At 51.9% G+C, this 17,572-nt stretch overlaps 1 protein-coding gene across 1 annotated transcript in view; it reads right to left on the bottom strand.

The window, feature by feature from the left end:
* Window positions 1-172: 172 nt before the first annotated feature.
* LOC144487465 (uncharacterized) overlaps window positions 173-17,572 on the bottom strand; it is a 107,596-nt gene continuing 90,196 nt past the window's right edge. Inside the window, exons 12-14 of the mRNA XM_078205561.1 lie at window positions 11,188-11,463; window positions 9,427-9,702; window positions 173-1,142 (exon numbers count right to left, since the gene is read on the bottom strand). Of these exons, the coding sequence (XP_078061687.1) occupies window positions 276-1,142; window positions 9,427-9,702; window positions 11,188-11,463 (1,419 nt within the window). The 3' untranslated portion in view covers window positions 173-275. The remainder of the gene's footprint in view (window positions 1,143-9,426; window positions 9,703-11,187; window positions 11,464-17,572) is intronic.

Consider the following 17,572-nt stretch of genomic DNA (forward strand, 5'->3'; position numbering starts at 1 on the left):
CCCACACCCGTCCCTATCCCTGTGAATCCCACTGACCCACACCCATCCCTATCCCTGTGAATCCCACTGACCCACACCCATCCCTATCCCTGTCCCTGTGAATCCCACTGACCCACACCCGTCCCTATCCCTGTGAATCCCACTGACCCACACCCGTCCCGTCCAGCTGTCAAGATGTTTCCTTCAAGGAATCTGGATGAAAGGGCAGCACTGACCAGTGGGGGACCCGTACCCAATGCCTCAGGCAGACTTTGCGAACATGGAAATTATTGGTTTCAAGGATTCTTGGAAGCTTTCCAGTGTCTGCAGAATTTTTTTTGGAGCCAGACAATCAGCTTCTGAAGCCCATTTTCCTCCTCCGCATCGTCACCCCGCTCAATATATTGCATCAAGGACAACAAACCAAAATCTGTAATAGCCCCCTGACATGCCCCGGTCAAGGTTGGTACAGCTGCCTCGATCAAGGCCGATCCAGCTGCCCCGGTCAAGGCCGATCCAGCTGCCCCGATCAAGGTTGGTCCAGCTGCCCCGGTCAAGGCCGATCCAGCTGCCCCGGTCAAGGCCGATCCAGCTGCCCCGGTCAAGGCCGATCCAGCTGCCCCGGTCAAGGCCGATCCAGCTGCCCCGGTCAAGGCCGATCCAGCTGCCCCGGTCAAGGCCGATCCAGCTGCCCCGGTCAAGGCCGATCCAGCTGCCCCGGTCAAGGCCGATCCAGCTGCCCCGGTCAAGGCCGATCCAGCTGCCCCGGTCAAGGCCGATCCAGCTGCCCCGGTCAAGGCCGATCCAGCTGCCCCGGTCAAGGCCGATCCAGCTGCCCCGGTTAAGGCCGATTTAAGTGCCGTGATCGCCGCTCCAAATGCGGTCGTGCGCATGTAACCAATGCCTGCTCCAGCAAACGCACGTATCAGGACGAATATCACCATCTCCAATCTGTAACGCTTGCCGTATGCATGACAGAAGGAATCGACTTCAGATTGGATAGATCTCTCAAGTTCCAGCATCTGCTCCACTTTCTCATTTTCATCACCGTCCAACCTCCTTCCAAAATCAGCCAACAGCTCCTTGGTCTTCTTCTCCACATCACGCTTCATCAAACCCGGATGGATCTTGATGTATCCAAAAATACCTTCTGTATCACGCTCCTGAACAACACAAAGTACAGGGTGAGATACAGAGTGAAGCTCCCTCTGCACTGTCCCCCATCAAACACTCCCAGGACAGGTACAGCACGGGGTTAGATACAGAGTAAAGCTCCCTCTACACTGTCCCCCATCAAACACTCCCAGGACAGGTACAGCACGGGGTTAGATACAGAGTAAAGCTCCCACTACACTGTCCCCATCAAACACTCCCAGGACAGGTACAGCACGGGGTTAGATACAGAGTAAAGCTCCCTCTACACTGTCCCCCATCAAACACTCCCAGGACAGGTACAGCACGGGGTTAGATACAGAGTAAAGCTCCCTCTACACTGTCCCCATCAAACACTCCCAGGACAGGTACAGCACGGGGTTAGATACAGAGTAAAGCTCCCTCTACACTGTCCCCCATCAAACACTCCCAGGACAGGTACAGCACGGGGTTAGATACAGAGTAAAGCTCCCTCTACACTATCCCCCATCAAACACTCCCAGGACAGGTACAGCACGGGGTTAGATACAGAGTAAAGCTCCCTCTACACTGTCCCCATCAAACACTCCCAGGACAGGTACAGCACGGGGTTAGATACAGAGTAAAGCTCCCTCTACACTGTCCCCATCAAACACTCCCAGGACAGGTACAGCACGGGGTTAGATACAGAGTAAAGCTCCCTCTACACTATCCCCCATCAAACACTCCCAGGACAGGTACAGCACGGGGTTAGATACAGAGTAAAGCTCCCTCTACACTGTCCCCATCAAACACTCCCAGGACAGGGACAGCACGGGGTTAGATACAGAGTAAAGCTCCCTCTACACTGTCCCCCATCAAACACTCCCAGGACAGGTACAGCACGGGGTTAGATACAGAGTAAAGCTCCCTCTGCACTGTCCCCATCAAACACTCCCAGGACAGGTACAGCACGGGGTTAGGTACAGAGTAAAGCTCCCTCTACACTGTCCCCATCAAACACTCCCAGGACAGGTACAGCACGGGGTTAGATATAGAGTAAAGCTCCCTCTACACTGTCCCCATCAAACACTCCCAGGACAGGTACAGCACGGGGTTAGATACAGAGTAAAGCTCCCTCTACACTGTCCCCCATCAAACACTCCCAGGACAGGTACAGCACGGGGTTAGATACAGAGTAAAGCTCCCTCTACACTGTCCCCCATCAAACACTCCCAGGACAGGTACAGCACGGGGTTAGATACAGAGTAAAGCTCCCTCTACACTGTCCCCATCAAACACTCCCAGGACAGGTACAGCACGGGGTTAGATACAGAGTAAAGCTCCCTCTACACTCCTCATTGTTCCACAGGACCAGGCTGAGGAGAAGGCAGTTGGTTTGTTCACTACATTTATTTATTTATTTTAAGTTAAATTTGTGTAAAAAATCGGAGGTTTTTTTTAAAACAGGAAGTGGGCCCAGCAGGAGTCTGGGAAGGTTTTTGGAGGGTTTAAAAGTAGGCCGCACTTTTGAGCGAGCAGCGTCGTTAGCGGGCAGCAGAGTGAGCAGGAGGCAGAGTGAAAGCTGTAGGGCTTTGGCTCACAGGGCTTGGGCAGGGCGAGCAGGGGTGAGTTAATTCATCTTTTGCTGTTTCTACCTGGTACTGGCAAGGTATCTAGAGGGGATGGGTGTGAAGGCAGTGCAATGTTCCTCTTGCACTATGTTCGAGGTGAGGGACGACGTCAGTGTCCCTGCTGATTATACCTGTGAGAAGTGCATCCATCTGCAGCTCCTCCAAAACCGTGTAAGGGAACTGGAGCTGGAGTTGGAGGAACTTCGGATCATTAGGGATGCAGAGATGGCCATAGACAGAAGCTTCAGGGATACAGTTACTCCGAGGAATGAAAATAGACGGGTGACGGTGAGAGGGGCTGGGAAGAAGCAGTCGGTGCAGGGATCCCCTGTGGTCGTTCCCCTTAGCAATAAGTATTCCGCTTTGGATACAGTTGAGGGGGACGACATACCAGTGGTGAGCCGCAGTGAGAGGATCTCCGGCACTGAGTCCGTCCCTGTGGCTCAGGAGGGTAAGGAGGAGAGCGGGAGGGCAATAGTTATTGGGGACTCGTTAGTTAGAGGGATAGATAGGAGGTTCTGTGGCAGCAAAAGAGACTCGAGGATGGTTTGTTGCCTACCGGATGCCAGGGTCCGTGACGTCTCAGACCGTGTTTTCCGGATTCTTAAGGGGGAGGGGAAACAGTCACAAGTCGTGGTACACATTGGTACCAACGACATAGGTAAGAGAAGGGACGGGGATTTAAAACAGGAATTTCGGGAGCTCGGCTGGAAGCTGAGAGCAAAGACAAAACATGTGGTCATCTCTGGTACGCTACCGGTGCCACGTGATAGCGAGTTGAGGAACAGGGAGAGAGTGCACTTAAACATGTGGTTGCAGGGATGGTGCAGGAGGGAGGGTTTCAGATACGTGGATAATTGGAACACGTTCTGGGGAAGGTGGGACCTCTACAAACAGGACGGGGTGCACCTGAACCAGAGGGGCACCAATATCCTGGGAGGGAAATTTGCTACGGCTCTTCAGGGGGATTTAAACTAATTTGTCAGGGGAGTGGGAAAAGGAGTTGTAGTCCAGAAGTCAGTGTTGAGGGTGGTGAGGTATTGGGGAAGGTATCAAGGTCAAGGGTGGGTACCGGTAGACAGGAAGATGGGTTGAAGTGTGTCTACTTCAATGCAAGGAGCATCCGGAACAAGGTGGATGAACTTGGGGCGTGGATTGCTACTTGGGACTACGATGTTGTGGCCATTACGGAGACGTGGGTAGAACAAGGACAGGAATGGTTGGACGTTCCGGGGTATAGATGTAAGTGTAGGGAAGCTGGTAAAAGAGGTGGAGGAGTAGCATTGTTAATCAAGGATAGTTTAACGGCTGCGGAAAAGCACTTTGAGGGGGATATGCACACTGAGGTAATATGGGCTGCAGTTAGAAACAGGAAAGGAGCGGTCACGTTGCTAGGAGTTTACTATAGGCCCCCAAATAGTAATAGAGATGTGGAGGAAGAAATTGCTAAGCAGATTATGGATACGTGTGGGGGTCACAGGGTAGTTGTCATGGGGGACTTTAACTTTCCAAATATTGATTGGAACCTTTGTAGGTCAAATAGTTTGGATGGGGCACTTTTTGTGCAGTGTGTGCAGGAGGGTTTCCTGACACAATATGTGGATACGCCGACAAGGGGTGAGGCCACATTGGATTTGGTACTGGGAAATGAACTGGGCCAAGTGTTGGATTTGGTTGTGGGAGAGAACTTTGGAGATAGTGACCACAATTTGGTGTCTTTTGTTATTGCAATGGAGAGGGATAGGGCCGGACGGCAGGGCAAGGCTTACAATTGGGGGAGAGGTAATTATGATGCGATTAGGCAAGAATTAGGGGGCATAAGATGGGAACAGAAACTGTCAGGGAAAGGCACTGATGAAAAGTGGAACTTTTTCAAGGAACAAATACTGGGTGTCCTTGATAGGTATGTCCCTGTCAGGCAGGGAGGAAATGGCCGAGTGAGGGAACCGTGGTTCACAAAAGAGGTGGAATGTCTTGTGAAAAGGAAGAGGGAAGCTTATGTAGGGATGAGGAAACAAGGTTCAGATGGCTCGACTGAGGGTTACAAGTTAGCAAGGAACGAGCTGAAAAAGGGGCTGAGGAGAGCTAGGAGGGGACATGAGAAGTCCTTGGCGGGTCGGATCAAGGAAAACCCCAAGGCTTTTTACTCTTATGTGAGGAATAAAAGAATGACCAGGGTGAGGTTAGGGCCGGTCAAGGACAGTGGTGGGAACTTGTGTATGGAATCAGTAGAGATAGGCGAGGTGATGAATGAATACTTTTCTTCAGTGTTCACCAAGGAGAGGGGCCATGTTTTTCAGGAAGAGAAGGTGTTACAGGCTAATAGGCTGGAGGAAATAGATGTTCGGAGGGAGGATGTATTGGCAGTTTTGAATAAACTGAAGGTCGATAAGTCCCCTGGGCCTGATGAAATATATCCTAGGATTCTTTGGGAGGCGAGGGATGAGATTGCAGAGCCTTTGGCTTTGATCTTTGGGTCCTCGCTGTCCACGGGGATGGTGCCAGAGGACTGGAGAGTGGCAAATGTTGTTCCTCTGTTTAAGAAAGGGAATAGAAATGACCCTGGTAATTATAGACCGGTTAGTCTGACTTCGGTGGTTGGTAAATTGATGGAAAAGGTCCTTAGGGATGGGATTTACGACCATTTAGAAAGATGCGGATTAATCCGGGATAGTCAGCACGGATTTGTGAAGGGCAAATCGTGCCTCACAAATTTGATAGAATTTTTTGAGGAGGTAACTAGGTGTGTTGATGAAGGTAGGGCGGTTGATGTCATATACATGGATTTTAGTAAGGCGTTTGATAAGGTCCCCCATGGTCGGCTTATGATGAAAGTAAGGAGGTGTGAGATAGAGGGAAAGTTGGCCGATTGGATAGGTAACTGGCTGTCTGATCGAAGACAGAGGGTGGTGGTGGATGGAAAATTTTCGGACTGGAGGCAGGTTGCTAGCGGAGTGCCGCAGGGATCGGTGCTTGGTCCTCTGCTCTTTGTGGTTTTTATTAATGACTTAGAGGAGGGGGCTGAAGGGTGGATCAGTAAATTTGCTGATGACACCAAGATTGGTGGAGTAGTGGATGAGGTGGAGGGCTGTTGTAGGCTGCAAAGAGACATAGATAGGATGCAAAGCTGGGCTGAAAAATGGCAAATGGAGTTTAACCCTGATAAATGTGAGGTGATTCATTTTGGTAGGACTAATTTAAATGTGGATTACAGGGTCAAAGGGAGGGTTCTGAAGACTGTGGAGGAACAGAGAGATCTTGGGGTCCATATCCACAGATCTCTAAAGGTTGCCACTCAAGTGGATAGAGCTGTGAAGAAGGCATATAGTGTGTTAGCTTTTATTAACAGGGGGTTGGAGTTTAAGAGCCGTGGGGTTATGCTGCAACTGTACAGGACCTTGGTGAGACCGCATTTGGAATATTGCGTGCAGTTCTGGTCACCTCACTATAAGAAGGATGTGGAAGCGCTGGAAAGAGTGCAGAGGAGATTTACCAGGATGCTGCCTGGTTTGGAGGGTAGGTCTTATGAGGAAAGGTTGAGGGAGCTGGGGCTGTTCTCTCTGGAGCGGAGGAGATTGAGGGGAGACTTAATAGAGGTTTATAAAATGATGAAGGGGATAGATCGAGTGAACGTTCAAAGACTATTTCCTCGGGTGGATGGAGCTATTACGAGGGGGCATAACTATAGGGTTCATGGTGGGAGATATAGGAAGGATATCAGAGGTAGGTTCTTCACGCAGAGAGTGGTTGGGGTGTGGAATGGACTGCCTGCAGTGATAGTGGAGTCAGACACTTTAGGAACATTTAAGCGGTTATTGGATAGGCATATGGAGCACACCAGGATGGTAGGGAGTGGGATAGCTTGATCTTGGTTTCAGATGAAGGTCGGCACAACATCGTGGGCCGAAGGGCCTGTTCTGTGCTGTACTGTTCTATGTTCTATGTACACTGTCCCCCATCAAACACTCCCAGGACAGGTACAGCACGGGGTTAGATACAGAGTAAAGCTCCCTCTACACTGTCCCCATCAAACACTCCCAGGACAGGTACAGCACGGGGTTAGATACAGAGTAAAGCTCCCTCTACGCTGTCTCCATCAAACACTCCCAGGACAGGTACAGCACGGGGTTAGATACAGAGTAAAGCTCCCTCTACACTGTCCCCCATCAAACACTCCCAGGACAGGTACAGCACGGGGTTAGATACAGAGTAAAGCTCCCTCTACACTGTCCCCATCAAACACTCCCAGGACAGGTACAGCACGGGGTTAGATACAGAGTAAAGCTCCCTCTACACTGTCCCCCATCAAACACTCCCAGGACAGGTACAGCACGGGGTTAGATACAGAGTAAAGCTCCCTCTACACTGTCCCCCATCAAACACTCCCAGGACAGGTACAGCACGGGGTTAGATACAGAGTAAAGCTCCCTCTACACTGTCCCCATCAAACACTCCCAGGACAGGTACAGCACGGGGTTAGATACAGAGTAAAGCTCCCTCTACACTGTCCCCATCAAACACTCCCAGGACAGGTACAGCACGGGGTTAGATACAGAGTAAAGCTCCCTCTACACTGTCCCCCATCAAACACTCCCAGGACAGGTACAGCACGGGGTTAGATACAGAGTAAAGCTCCCTCTACACTGTCCCCCATCAAACACTCCCAGGACAGGTACAGCACGGGGTTAGATACAGAGTAAAGCTCCCTCTACACTGTCCCCATCAAACACTCCCAGGACAGGTACAGCACGGGGTTAGATACAGAGTAAAGCTCCCTCTGCACTGTTCCCCATCAAACACTCCCAGGACAGGTACAGCACGGGATGAGATACAGAGTAAAACTCACTCTACACTGTCCCCATCAAACACTCCCAGGACAGGTACAGCACGGGGTTAGATACAGAGTAAAGCTCCCTCTACACTGTCCCCCATCAAACACTCCCAGGACAGGTACAGCACGGGGTTAGGTACAGAGGAAAGCTCCCTCTACACTGTCCCCATCAAACACTCCCAGGACAGGTACAGCACGGGGTTAGATACAGAGTAAAGCTCCCTCTACACTGTCCCCCATCAAACACTCCCAGGACAGGGACAGCACGGGGTTAGATACAGAGTAAAGCTCCCTCTACACTGTCCCCATCAAACACTCCCAGGACAGGGACAGCACGGGGTTAGATACAGAGTAAAGCTCCCTCTACACTATCCCCCATGAAACACTCCCAGGACAGGTACAGCACGGGGTTAGATACAGAGTAAAGCTCCCTCTACACTGTCCCCATCAAACACTCCCAGGACAGGTACAGCACGGGGTTAGATACAGAGTAAAGCTCCCTCTACACTGTCCCCATCAAACACTCCCAGGACAGGTACAGCACGGGATTAGATACAGAGTAAAGTTCCCTCTATACTGTCCCCATCAAACACTCCCAGGACAGGTACAGCACGGGGTTAGATACAGAGTAAAGCTCCCTCTACACTGTCCCCATCAAACACTCCCAGGACAGGGACAGCACGGGGTTAGATACAGAGTAAAGCTCCCTCTACACTGTCCCCATCAAACACTCCCAGGACAGGTACAGCACGGGGTTAGATACAGAGTAAAGCTCCCTCTACACTTTCCCCCATCAAACACTCCCAGGACAGGTACAGCACGGGGTTAGATACAGAGTAAAGCTCCCTCTACACTGTCCCCCATCAAACACTCCCAGGACAGGTACAGCACGGGGTTAGATGCAGAGTAAAGCTCCCTCGACACTGTCCCCCATCAAACACTCCCAGGACAGGTACAGCACGGGGTTAGATACAGAGTAAAGCTCCCTCTACACTGTCCCCCATCAAACACTCCCAGGACTGGTTCAGCACGGGGTTAGATGCAGAGTAAAGCTCCCTCTACACTGTCCCCCATCAAACACTCCCAGGACAGGTTCAGCACGGGGTGAGATGCAGAGTAAAGCCCCCTCTACACTGTCCCCCATCAAACACCCCCATGACAGGTACAGCACGGGGTTAGGTACAGAGTAAAGCTCCCTCGACACTGTCCCCCATCAAACACTCCCAGGACAGGTACAGCACGGGGTTAGATACAGAGTAAAGGTCCCTCTACCCTGTCCCCCATCAAACACTCCCAGGACAGGTACAGCATGGGGTTAGATACAGAGTAAAGCTCCCTCTACACTGTCCCCCATCAAACACTCCCAGGACAGGTACAGCACGGGGTTAGATACAGAGTAAAGCTCCCTCAACACTATCGCCATCAAACACTCCCAGGACAGGTACAGCACGGGGTTAGATACAGAGTAAAGCTCCCTCTACACTGTCCCCCATCAAACACTCCCAGGACAGGTACAGCACGGGGTTAGATACAGAGTAAAGCTCCCACTACACTGTCCCCCATCAAACACTCCCAGGACAGGTACAGCACGGGGTTAGATACAGAGTAAAGCTCCCTCTACACTGTCCCACATCAAACACTCCCAGGACAGGTACAGCACGGGGTTAGATACAGAGTAAAGCTCCCTCTACACTGTCCCCATCAAACACTCCCAGGACAGGTACAGCACGGGGTTAGATACAGAGTAAAGCTCCCTCGACACTGTCCCCCATCAAACACTCACAGGACAGGTACAGCACGGGGTTAGATGTAGACTGAAGCTCCCTCTACACTGTAGCCTCACACCCAGACTGCCGAATTGATCTGATGTACCTGCTCCTTGCAGTAACCTTGAAATTGCTGGAGAGTTCTGTTCTTCATTTCCTCAATTGCAGACATGAACATTGCAGGATAATTCACAGAGAAACATTCTCGCTCATTCTTCAACAGTTTTTCCAACTCATCAATCGCTGCTGTCGGCCCCTCCTCACTCACTCTCAACTTCTTCTGAAAATCATCCCTCAGCTCCATGGCTTTTCTCTCCAGGAGGGCTTCCATTGAACGTGGACAAATCTTTACCCTGCTCAAGACATCCTGGGTGGCTCGTGTCTGAAATATAAAAAGAAAATAGTGTCAGTTACAGGGTAAAGCTCCCTCTCCACTGTCCCCCATCAAACACTCCCAGGACAGGTACAGCACGGGGTTAGATACAGAGTGAAGCTCCCTCTACACTGTCCCCCATCAAACACTCCCAGGACAGGTACAGCATGGGGTTAGATACAGAGTAAAGCTCCCTCTACACTGTCCCACATCAAACACTCCCAGGACAGGTACAGCACGGGGTTAGATACAGAGTAAAGCTCCCTCTACACTGTCCCCATCAAACACTCCCAGGACAGGTACAGCACGGGGTTAGATACAGAGTAAAGCTCCCTCGAGACTGTCCCCATCAAACACTCCCAGGACAGGTACAGCACGGGGTTAGATACAGAGTAAAGCTCCCTCTGCACTGTCCCCATCAAACACTCCCAGGACAGGTACAGCACGGGGTTAGATACAGAGTAAAGCTCCCTCTACACTGTCCCCCATCAAACACTCCCAGGACAGGTAAAGCACGGCGTTAGATACAGAGTGAAGCTCCCTCTACACTGTCCCCCATCAAACACTCCCAGGACAGGTACAGCACGGGGTTAGATCCAGAGGAAAGCTCCCTCTACACTGTCCCCATCAAACACTCCCAGGACAGGTACAGCACGGGGTTAGATACAGAGTAAAGCTCCCTCTACACTGTCCCCCATCAAACACTCCCAGGACAGGTACAGCACGGGGTTAGATACAGAGTAAAGCTCCCTCTCCACTGTCCCCCATCAAACACTCCCAGGACAGGTACAGCACGGGGATAGATACAGAGTAAAGCTCCCTCCACACTGTCCCCATCAAACACTCCCAGGACAGGTACAGCACGGGGCGAGATACAGAGTAAAGCTCCCTCTACACTGTCCCCCATCAAACACTCCCAGGACAGGTACAGCACGGGGATAGATACAGAGTAAAGCTCCCTATACACAGTCCCCATCAAACACTCCCAGGACAGGTACAGCACGGAGTTAGATACAGAGTAAAGCTCCCTCGACACTGTCCCCCATCAAACACTCCCAGGACAGGTACAGCCCGGGGTTAGATACAGAGTAAAGCTCCCTCTACACTGTCCCCATCAAACACTCCCAGGACAGGTACAGCACGGGGTTAGATACAGAGTAAAGCTCCCTCTCCACTGTCCCCCATCAAACACTCCCAGGACAGGTACAGCACGGGGTTAGATACAGAGTAAAGCTCCCTCTACACTGTCCCACATCAAACACTCCCAGGACAGGTACAGCACGGGGTTAGATACAGAGTAAAGCTCCCTCTACACTGTCCCCATCAAACACTCCCAGGACAGGTACAGCACGGGGTTAGATACAGAGTAAAGCTCCCTCGACACTGTCCCCCATCAAACACTCACAGGACAGGTACAGCACGGGGTTAGATGTAGACTGAAGCTCCCTCTACACTGTAGCCTCACACCCAGACTGCCGAATTGATCTGATGTACCTGCTCCTTGCAGTAACCTTGAAATTGCTGGAGAGTTCTGTTCTTCATTTCCTCAATTGCAGACATGAACATTGCAGGATAATTCACAGAGAAACATTCTCGCTCATTCTTCAACAGCTTTTCCAACTCATCAATCGCTGCTGTCGGCCCCTCCTCACTCACTCTCAACTTCTTCTGAAAATCATCCCTCAGCTCCATGGCTTTTCTCTCCAGGAGGGCTTCCATTGAACGTGGACAAATCTTTACCCTGCTCAAGACATCCTGGGTGGCTCGTGTCTGAAATATAAAAAGAAAATAGTGTCAGTTACAGGGTAAAGCTCCCTCTCCACTGTCCCCCATCAAACACTCTCAGGACAGGTACAGCACGGGGTTAGATACAGAGTGAAGCTCCCTCTACACTGTCCCCCATCAAACACTCCCAGGACAGGTACAGCATGGGGTTAGATACAGAGTAAAGCTCCCTCTACACTGTCCCACATCAAACACTCCCAGGACAGGTACAGCACGGGGTTAGATACAGAGTAAAGCTCCCTCTACACTGTCCCCATCAAACACTCCCAGGACAGGTACAGCACGGGGTTAGATACAGAGTAAAGCTCCCTCGAGACTGTCCCCATCAAACACTCCCAGGACAGGTACAGCACGGGGTTAGATACAGAGGAAAGCTCCCTCTGCACTGTCCCCATCAAACACTCCCAGGACAGGTACAGCACGGGGTTAGATACAGAGTAAAGCTCCCTCTACACTGTCCCCCATCAAACACTCCCAGGACAGGTAAAGCACGGCGTTAGATACAGAGTGAAGCTCCCTCTACACTGTCCCCCATCAAACACTCCCAGGACAGGTACAGCACGGGGTTAGATCCAGAGGAAAGCTCCCTCTACACTGTCCCCATCAAACACTCCCAGGACAGGTACAGCACGGGGTTAGATACAGAGTAAAGCTCCCTCTATACTGTCCCCCATCAAACACTCCCAGGACAGGTACAGCACGGGGTTAGATACAGAGTAAAGCTCCCTCTCCACTGTCCCCCATCAAACACTCCCAGGACAGGTACAGCACGGGGATAGATACAGAGTAAAGCTCCCTCCACACTGTCCCCATCAAACACTCCCAGGACAGGTACAGCACGGGGCGAGATACAGAGTAAAGCTCCCTCTACACTGTCCCCCATCAAACACTCCCAGGACAGGTACAGCACGGGGATAGATACAGAGTAAAGCTCCCTATACACAGTCCCCATCAAACACTCCCAGGACAGGTACAGCACGGAGTTAGATACAGAGTAAAGCTCCCTCGACACTGTCCCCCATCAAACACTCCCAGGACAGGTACAGCCCGGGGATAGATACAGAGTAAAGCTCCCTCTACACTGTCCCCATCAAACACTCCCAGGACAGGTACAGCACGGGGTTAGATACAGAGTAAAGCTCCCTCTCCACTGTCCCCCATCAAACACTCCCAGGACAGGTACAGCACGGGGTTAGATACAGAGTAAAGCTCCCTTTACACTGTCCCCATCAAACACTCCCAGGACAGGTACAGCACGGGGTTAGATACAGAGTGAAGCTCCCTCTACACTGTCCCCATCAAACACTCCCAGGACAGGTACAGCACGGGGTTAGATACAGAGTAAAGCTCCCTCTACACTGTCCCCATCAAACACTCCCAGGACAGGTACAGCACGGGGTTAGATACAGAGTGAAGCTCCCTCTACTCTGTCCCCATCAAACACTCCCAGGACAGGTACAGCACGGGGTTAGATACAGAGTAAAGCTCCCTCTACACTGTCCCCCATCAAACACTCCCAGGACAGGTACAGCACGGGGTTAGATACAGAGTAAAGCTCCCTCTACACTGTCCCCCATCAAACACACCCAGGACAGGTACAGCACGGGGTGAGATACAGAGTAAAGCTCCCTCTACACTGTCCCCATCAAACACTCCCAGGACAGGGACAGCACGGGGTTAGATATAGAGTAAAGCTCCCTCTACACTGTCCCCCATCAAACACTCCCAGGACAGGTACAGCACGGGGTGAGATACAGAGTAAAGCTCCCTCTACACTGTCCCCCATCAAACACTCCCAGGACAGGGACAGCAGGGGGTTAGATACAGAGTAAAGCTCCCTCTGCACTGTCCCCCATCAAACACTCCCAGGACAGGGACAGCAGGGGGTTCGATACAGAGTAAAGCTCCCTCTACACCGTCCCCATCAAACACTCCCAGGACAGGTACAGCACGGGGTTAGATACAGAGTAAAGCTCCCTCTACACCGTCCCCCATCAAACACTCCCAGGACAGGTACAGCACGGGGTTAGATACAGAGTAAAGCTCCCTCTACACTGTCCCCCATCAAACACTCCCAGGACAGGTACAGCACAGGGTTAGATACAGAGTAAAGCTCCCTCTACACTGTCCCCCATCAAACACTCCCAGGACAGGTACAGCACAGGGTTAGATACAGAGTAAAGCTCCCTCTACACTGTCCCCCATCAAACACTCCCAGGACAGGTACAGCACGGGGTTAGATACAGAGTAAAGCTCCCCTACACTGTCCCCTATCAAACACTCCCAGGACAGGTACAGCACGGGGTTAGATACACAGTAAAGCTCCCTCTGCACTGTCCCCTATCAAACACTCCCAGGACAAGTACAGCACGGGGTTAGATACAGAGTAAAGCTCCCTCTGCACTGTCCCCTATCAAACACTCCCAGGACAGGTACAGCACGGGGTTAGATACAGAGTAAAGCTCCCTCTACACTGTCCCCTATCAAACACTCCCAGGCCAGGTACAGCACGGGGTTAGATACACAGTAAAGCTCCCTCTGCACTGTCCCCTATCAAACACTCCCAGGACAGGTACAGCACGGGGTTAGATACACAGTAAAGCTCCCTCTGCACTGTCCCCGATCAAACACTCCCAGGACAGGTACAGCACGGGGTTAGATACAGAGTAAAGCTCCCTCTACACTGTCCCCTATCAAACACTCCCAGGACAGGTACAGCACGGGGTTAGATACACAGTAAAGCTCCCTCTGCACTGTCCCCTATCAAACACTCCCAGGACAGGTACAGCACGGGGTTAGATACAGAGTAAAGCTCCCTCTACACTGTCCCCTATCAAACACTCCCAGGACAGGTACAGCACGGGGTTAGATACACAGTAAAGCTCCCTCTGCACTGTCCCCTATCAAACACTCCCAGGACAGGTACAGCACGGGGTTAGATACAGAGTAAAGCTCCCTCTGCACTGTCCCCTATCAAACACTCCCAGGACAGGTACAGCACGGGGTTAGATACAGAGTAAAGCTCCCTCGACACTGTCCCCATCAAACACTCCCAGGACAGGTACAGCACGGGGTTAGATACAGAGTAAAGCTCCCTCTGCACTGTCCCCTATCAAACACTCCCAGGACAGGTACAGCACGGGGTGAGATACAGAGTAAAGCTCCCTCTGCACTGTCCCCCATCAAACACTCCCAGGACAGGTACAGCACGGGGTTAGATACAGAGTAAAGCTCCCTCTGCACTGTCCCCCATCAAACACTCCCAGGACAGGGACAGCAGGGGGTTAGATCGAGAGTAAAGCTCCCTCTACACTGTCCCCATCAAACACTCCCAGGACAGGGACAGCACGGGGTTAGATACAGAGTAAAGCTCCCTCCACACTGTCCCCATCAAACACTCCCAGGACAGGTACAGCACGGGGTTAGATACAGAGTGAAGCTCCCTCTACACTGTCCCCATCAAACACTCCCAGGACAGGTACAGCACGGGGTTAGATACACAGTAAAGCTCCCTCTACACTGTCCCCATCAAACACTCCCAGGACAGGTACAGCACGGGGTTAGATACAGAGTAAAGCTCCCTCGACACTGTCCCCCATCAAACACTCCCAGGACAGGTACAGCACGGGGTTAGATACAGAGTAAAGCTCCCTCTGCACTGTCCCCCATCAAACACTCCCAGGACAGGGACAGCAGGGGGTTAGATAGAGAGTAAAGCTCCCTCTACACTGTCCCCATCAAACACTCCCAGGACATGGACAGCACGGGGTTAGATACAGAGTAAAGCTCCCTCCACACTGTCCCCATCAAACACTCCCAGGACAGGTACAGCACGGGGTTAGATACAGAGTGAAGCTCCCTCTACACTGTCCCCATCAAACACTCCCAGGACAGGTACAGCACGGGGTTAGATACAGAGTAAAGCTCCCTCTACACTGTCCCCATCAAACACTCCCAGGACAGGTACAGCACGGGGTTAGATACAGAGTAAAGCTCCCTCGACACTGTCCCCCATCAAACACTCCCAGGACAGGTACAGCCCGGGGTTAGATACAGAGTGAAGCTCCCTCTGCACTGTCCCCATCAAACACTCCCAGGACAGGTACAGCACGGGGTTAGATACAGAGTAAAGCTCCCTCTCCACTGTCCCCCATCAAACACTCCCAGGACAGGTACAGCACGGGGTTAGATACAGAGTAAAGCTCCCTTTACACTGTCCCCATCAAACACTCCCAGGACAGGTACAGCACGGGGTGAGATACAGAGTGAAGCTCCCTCTACACTGTCCCCATCAAACACTCCCAGGACAGGTACAGCACGGGGTTAGATACAGAGTAAAGCTCCCTCTACACTGTCCCCATCAAACACTTCCAGGACAGGTACAGCACGGGGTTAGATACAGAGTGAAGCTCCCTCTACTCTGTCCCCATCAAACACTCCCAGGACAGGTACAGCACGGGGTTAGATACAGAGTAAAGCTCCCTCTACACTGTCCCTCATCAAACACTCCCAGGACAGGTACAGCACGGGGTTAGATACAGAGTAAAGCTCCCTCTACACTGTCCCCCATCAAACACACCCAGGACAGGTACAGCACGGGGTTAGATACAGAGTAAAGCTCCCTCTACACTGTCCCCATCAAACACTCCCAGGACAGGGACAGCACGGGGTTAGATACAGAGTAAAGCTCCCTCTACACTGTCCCCCATCAAACACTCCCAGGACAGGTACAGCACGGGGTTAGATACAGAGTAAAGCTCCCTCTACACTGTCCCCCATCAAACACTCCCAGGACAGGGACAGCAGGGGGTTAGATACAGAGTAAAGCTCCCTCTGCACTGTCCCCCATCAAACACTCCCAGGACAGGGACAGCAGGGGGTTTGATACAGAGTAAAGCTCCCTCTGCACCGTCCCCATCAAACACTCCCAGGACAGGTACAGCACGGGGTTAGATACAGAGTAAAGCTCCCTCTACACTGTCCCCCATCAAACACTCCCAGGACAGGTACAGCACGGGGTTAGATACAGAGTAAAGCTCCCTCTGCACTGTCCCCCATCAAACACTCCCAGGACAGGTACAGCACAGGGTTAGATACAGAGTAAAGCTCCCTCTACACTGTCCCCCATCAAACACTCCCAGGACAGGTACAGCACGGGGTTAGATACAGAGTAAAGCTCCCTCTACACTGTCCCCCATCAAACACTCCCAGGACAGGTACAGCACGGGGTTAGATACAGAGTAAAGCTCCCTCTGCACTGTCCCCTATCAAACACTCCCAGGACAAGTACAGCACGGGGTTAGATACAGAGTAAAGCTCCCTCTGCACTGTCCCCTATCAAACACTCCCAGGACAGGTACAGCACGGGGTTAGATACAGAGTAAAGCTCCCTCTACACTGTCCCCTATCAAACACTCCCAGGCCAGGTACAGCACGGGGTTAGATACACAGCAAAGCTCCCTCTGCACTGTCCCCTATCAAACACTCCCAGGACAGGTACAGCACGGGGTTAGATACACAGTAAAGCTCCCTCTGCACTGTCCCCGATCAAACACTCCCAGGACAGGTACAGCACGGGGTTAGATACAGAGTAAAGCTCCCTCTACACTGTCCCCTATCAAACACTCCCAGGACAGGTACAGCACGGGGTTAGATACACAGTAAAGCTCCCTCTGCACTGTCCCCTATCAAACACTCCCAGGACAAGTACAGCACGGGGTTAGATACAGAGTAAAGCTCCCTCTACACTGTCCCCATCAAACACTCCCAGGACAGGTACAGCACGGGGTTAGATACAGAGTAAAGCTCCCTCTGCACTGTCCCCTATCAAACACTCCCAGGACAGGTACAGCACGGGGTGAGATACAGAGTAAAGCTCCCTCTACACTGTCCCCCATCAAACACTCCCAGGACAGGGACAGCACGGGGTTAGATACAGAGTAAAGCTCCCTCTACACTGTCCCCCATCAAACACTCCCAGGACAGGGACAGCACGGGGTTAGATACAGAGTAAAGCTCCCTCTACACTGTACCCATCAAACACTCCCAGGAGAGGGACAGCACGGGGTTAGATACAGAGTAAAGCTCCGTCTAC

The sequence above is a fragment of the Mustelus asterias genome, unplaced genomic scaffold (genome assembly GCF_964213995.1).
Source record: "Mustelus asterias unplaced genomic scaffold, sMusAst1.hap1.1 HAP1_SCAFFOLD_819, whole genome shotgun sequence".
NCBI lineage: Eukaryota > Metazoa > Chordata > Chondrichthyes > Carcharhiniformes > Triakidae > Mustelus > Mustelus asterias.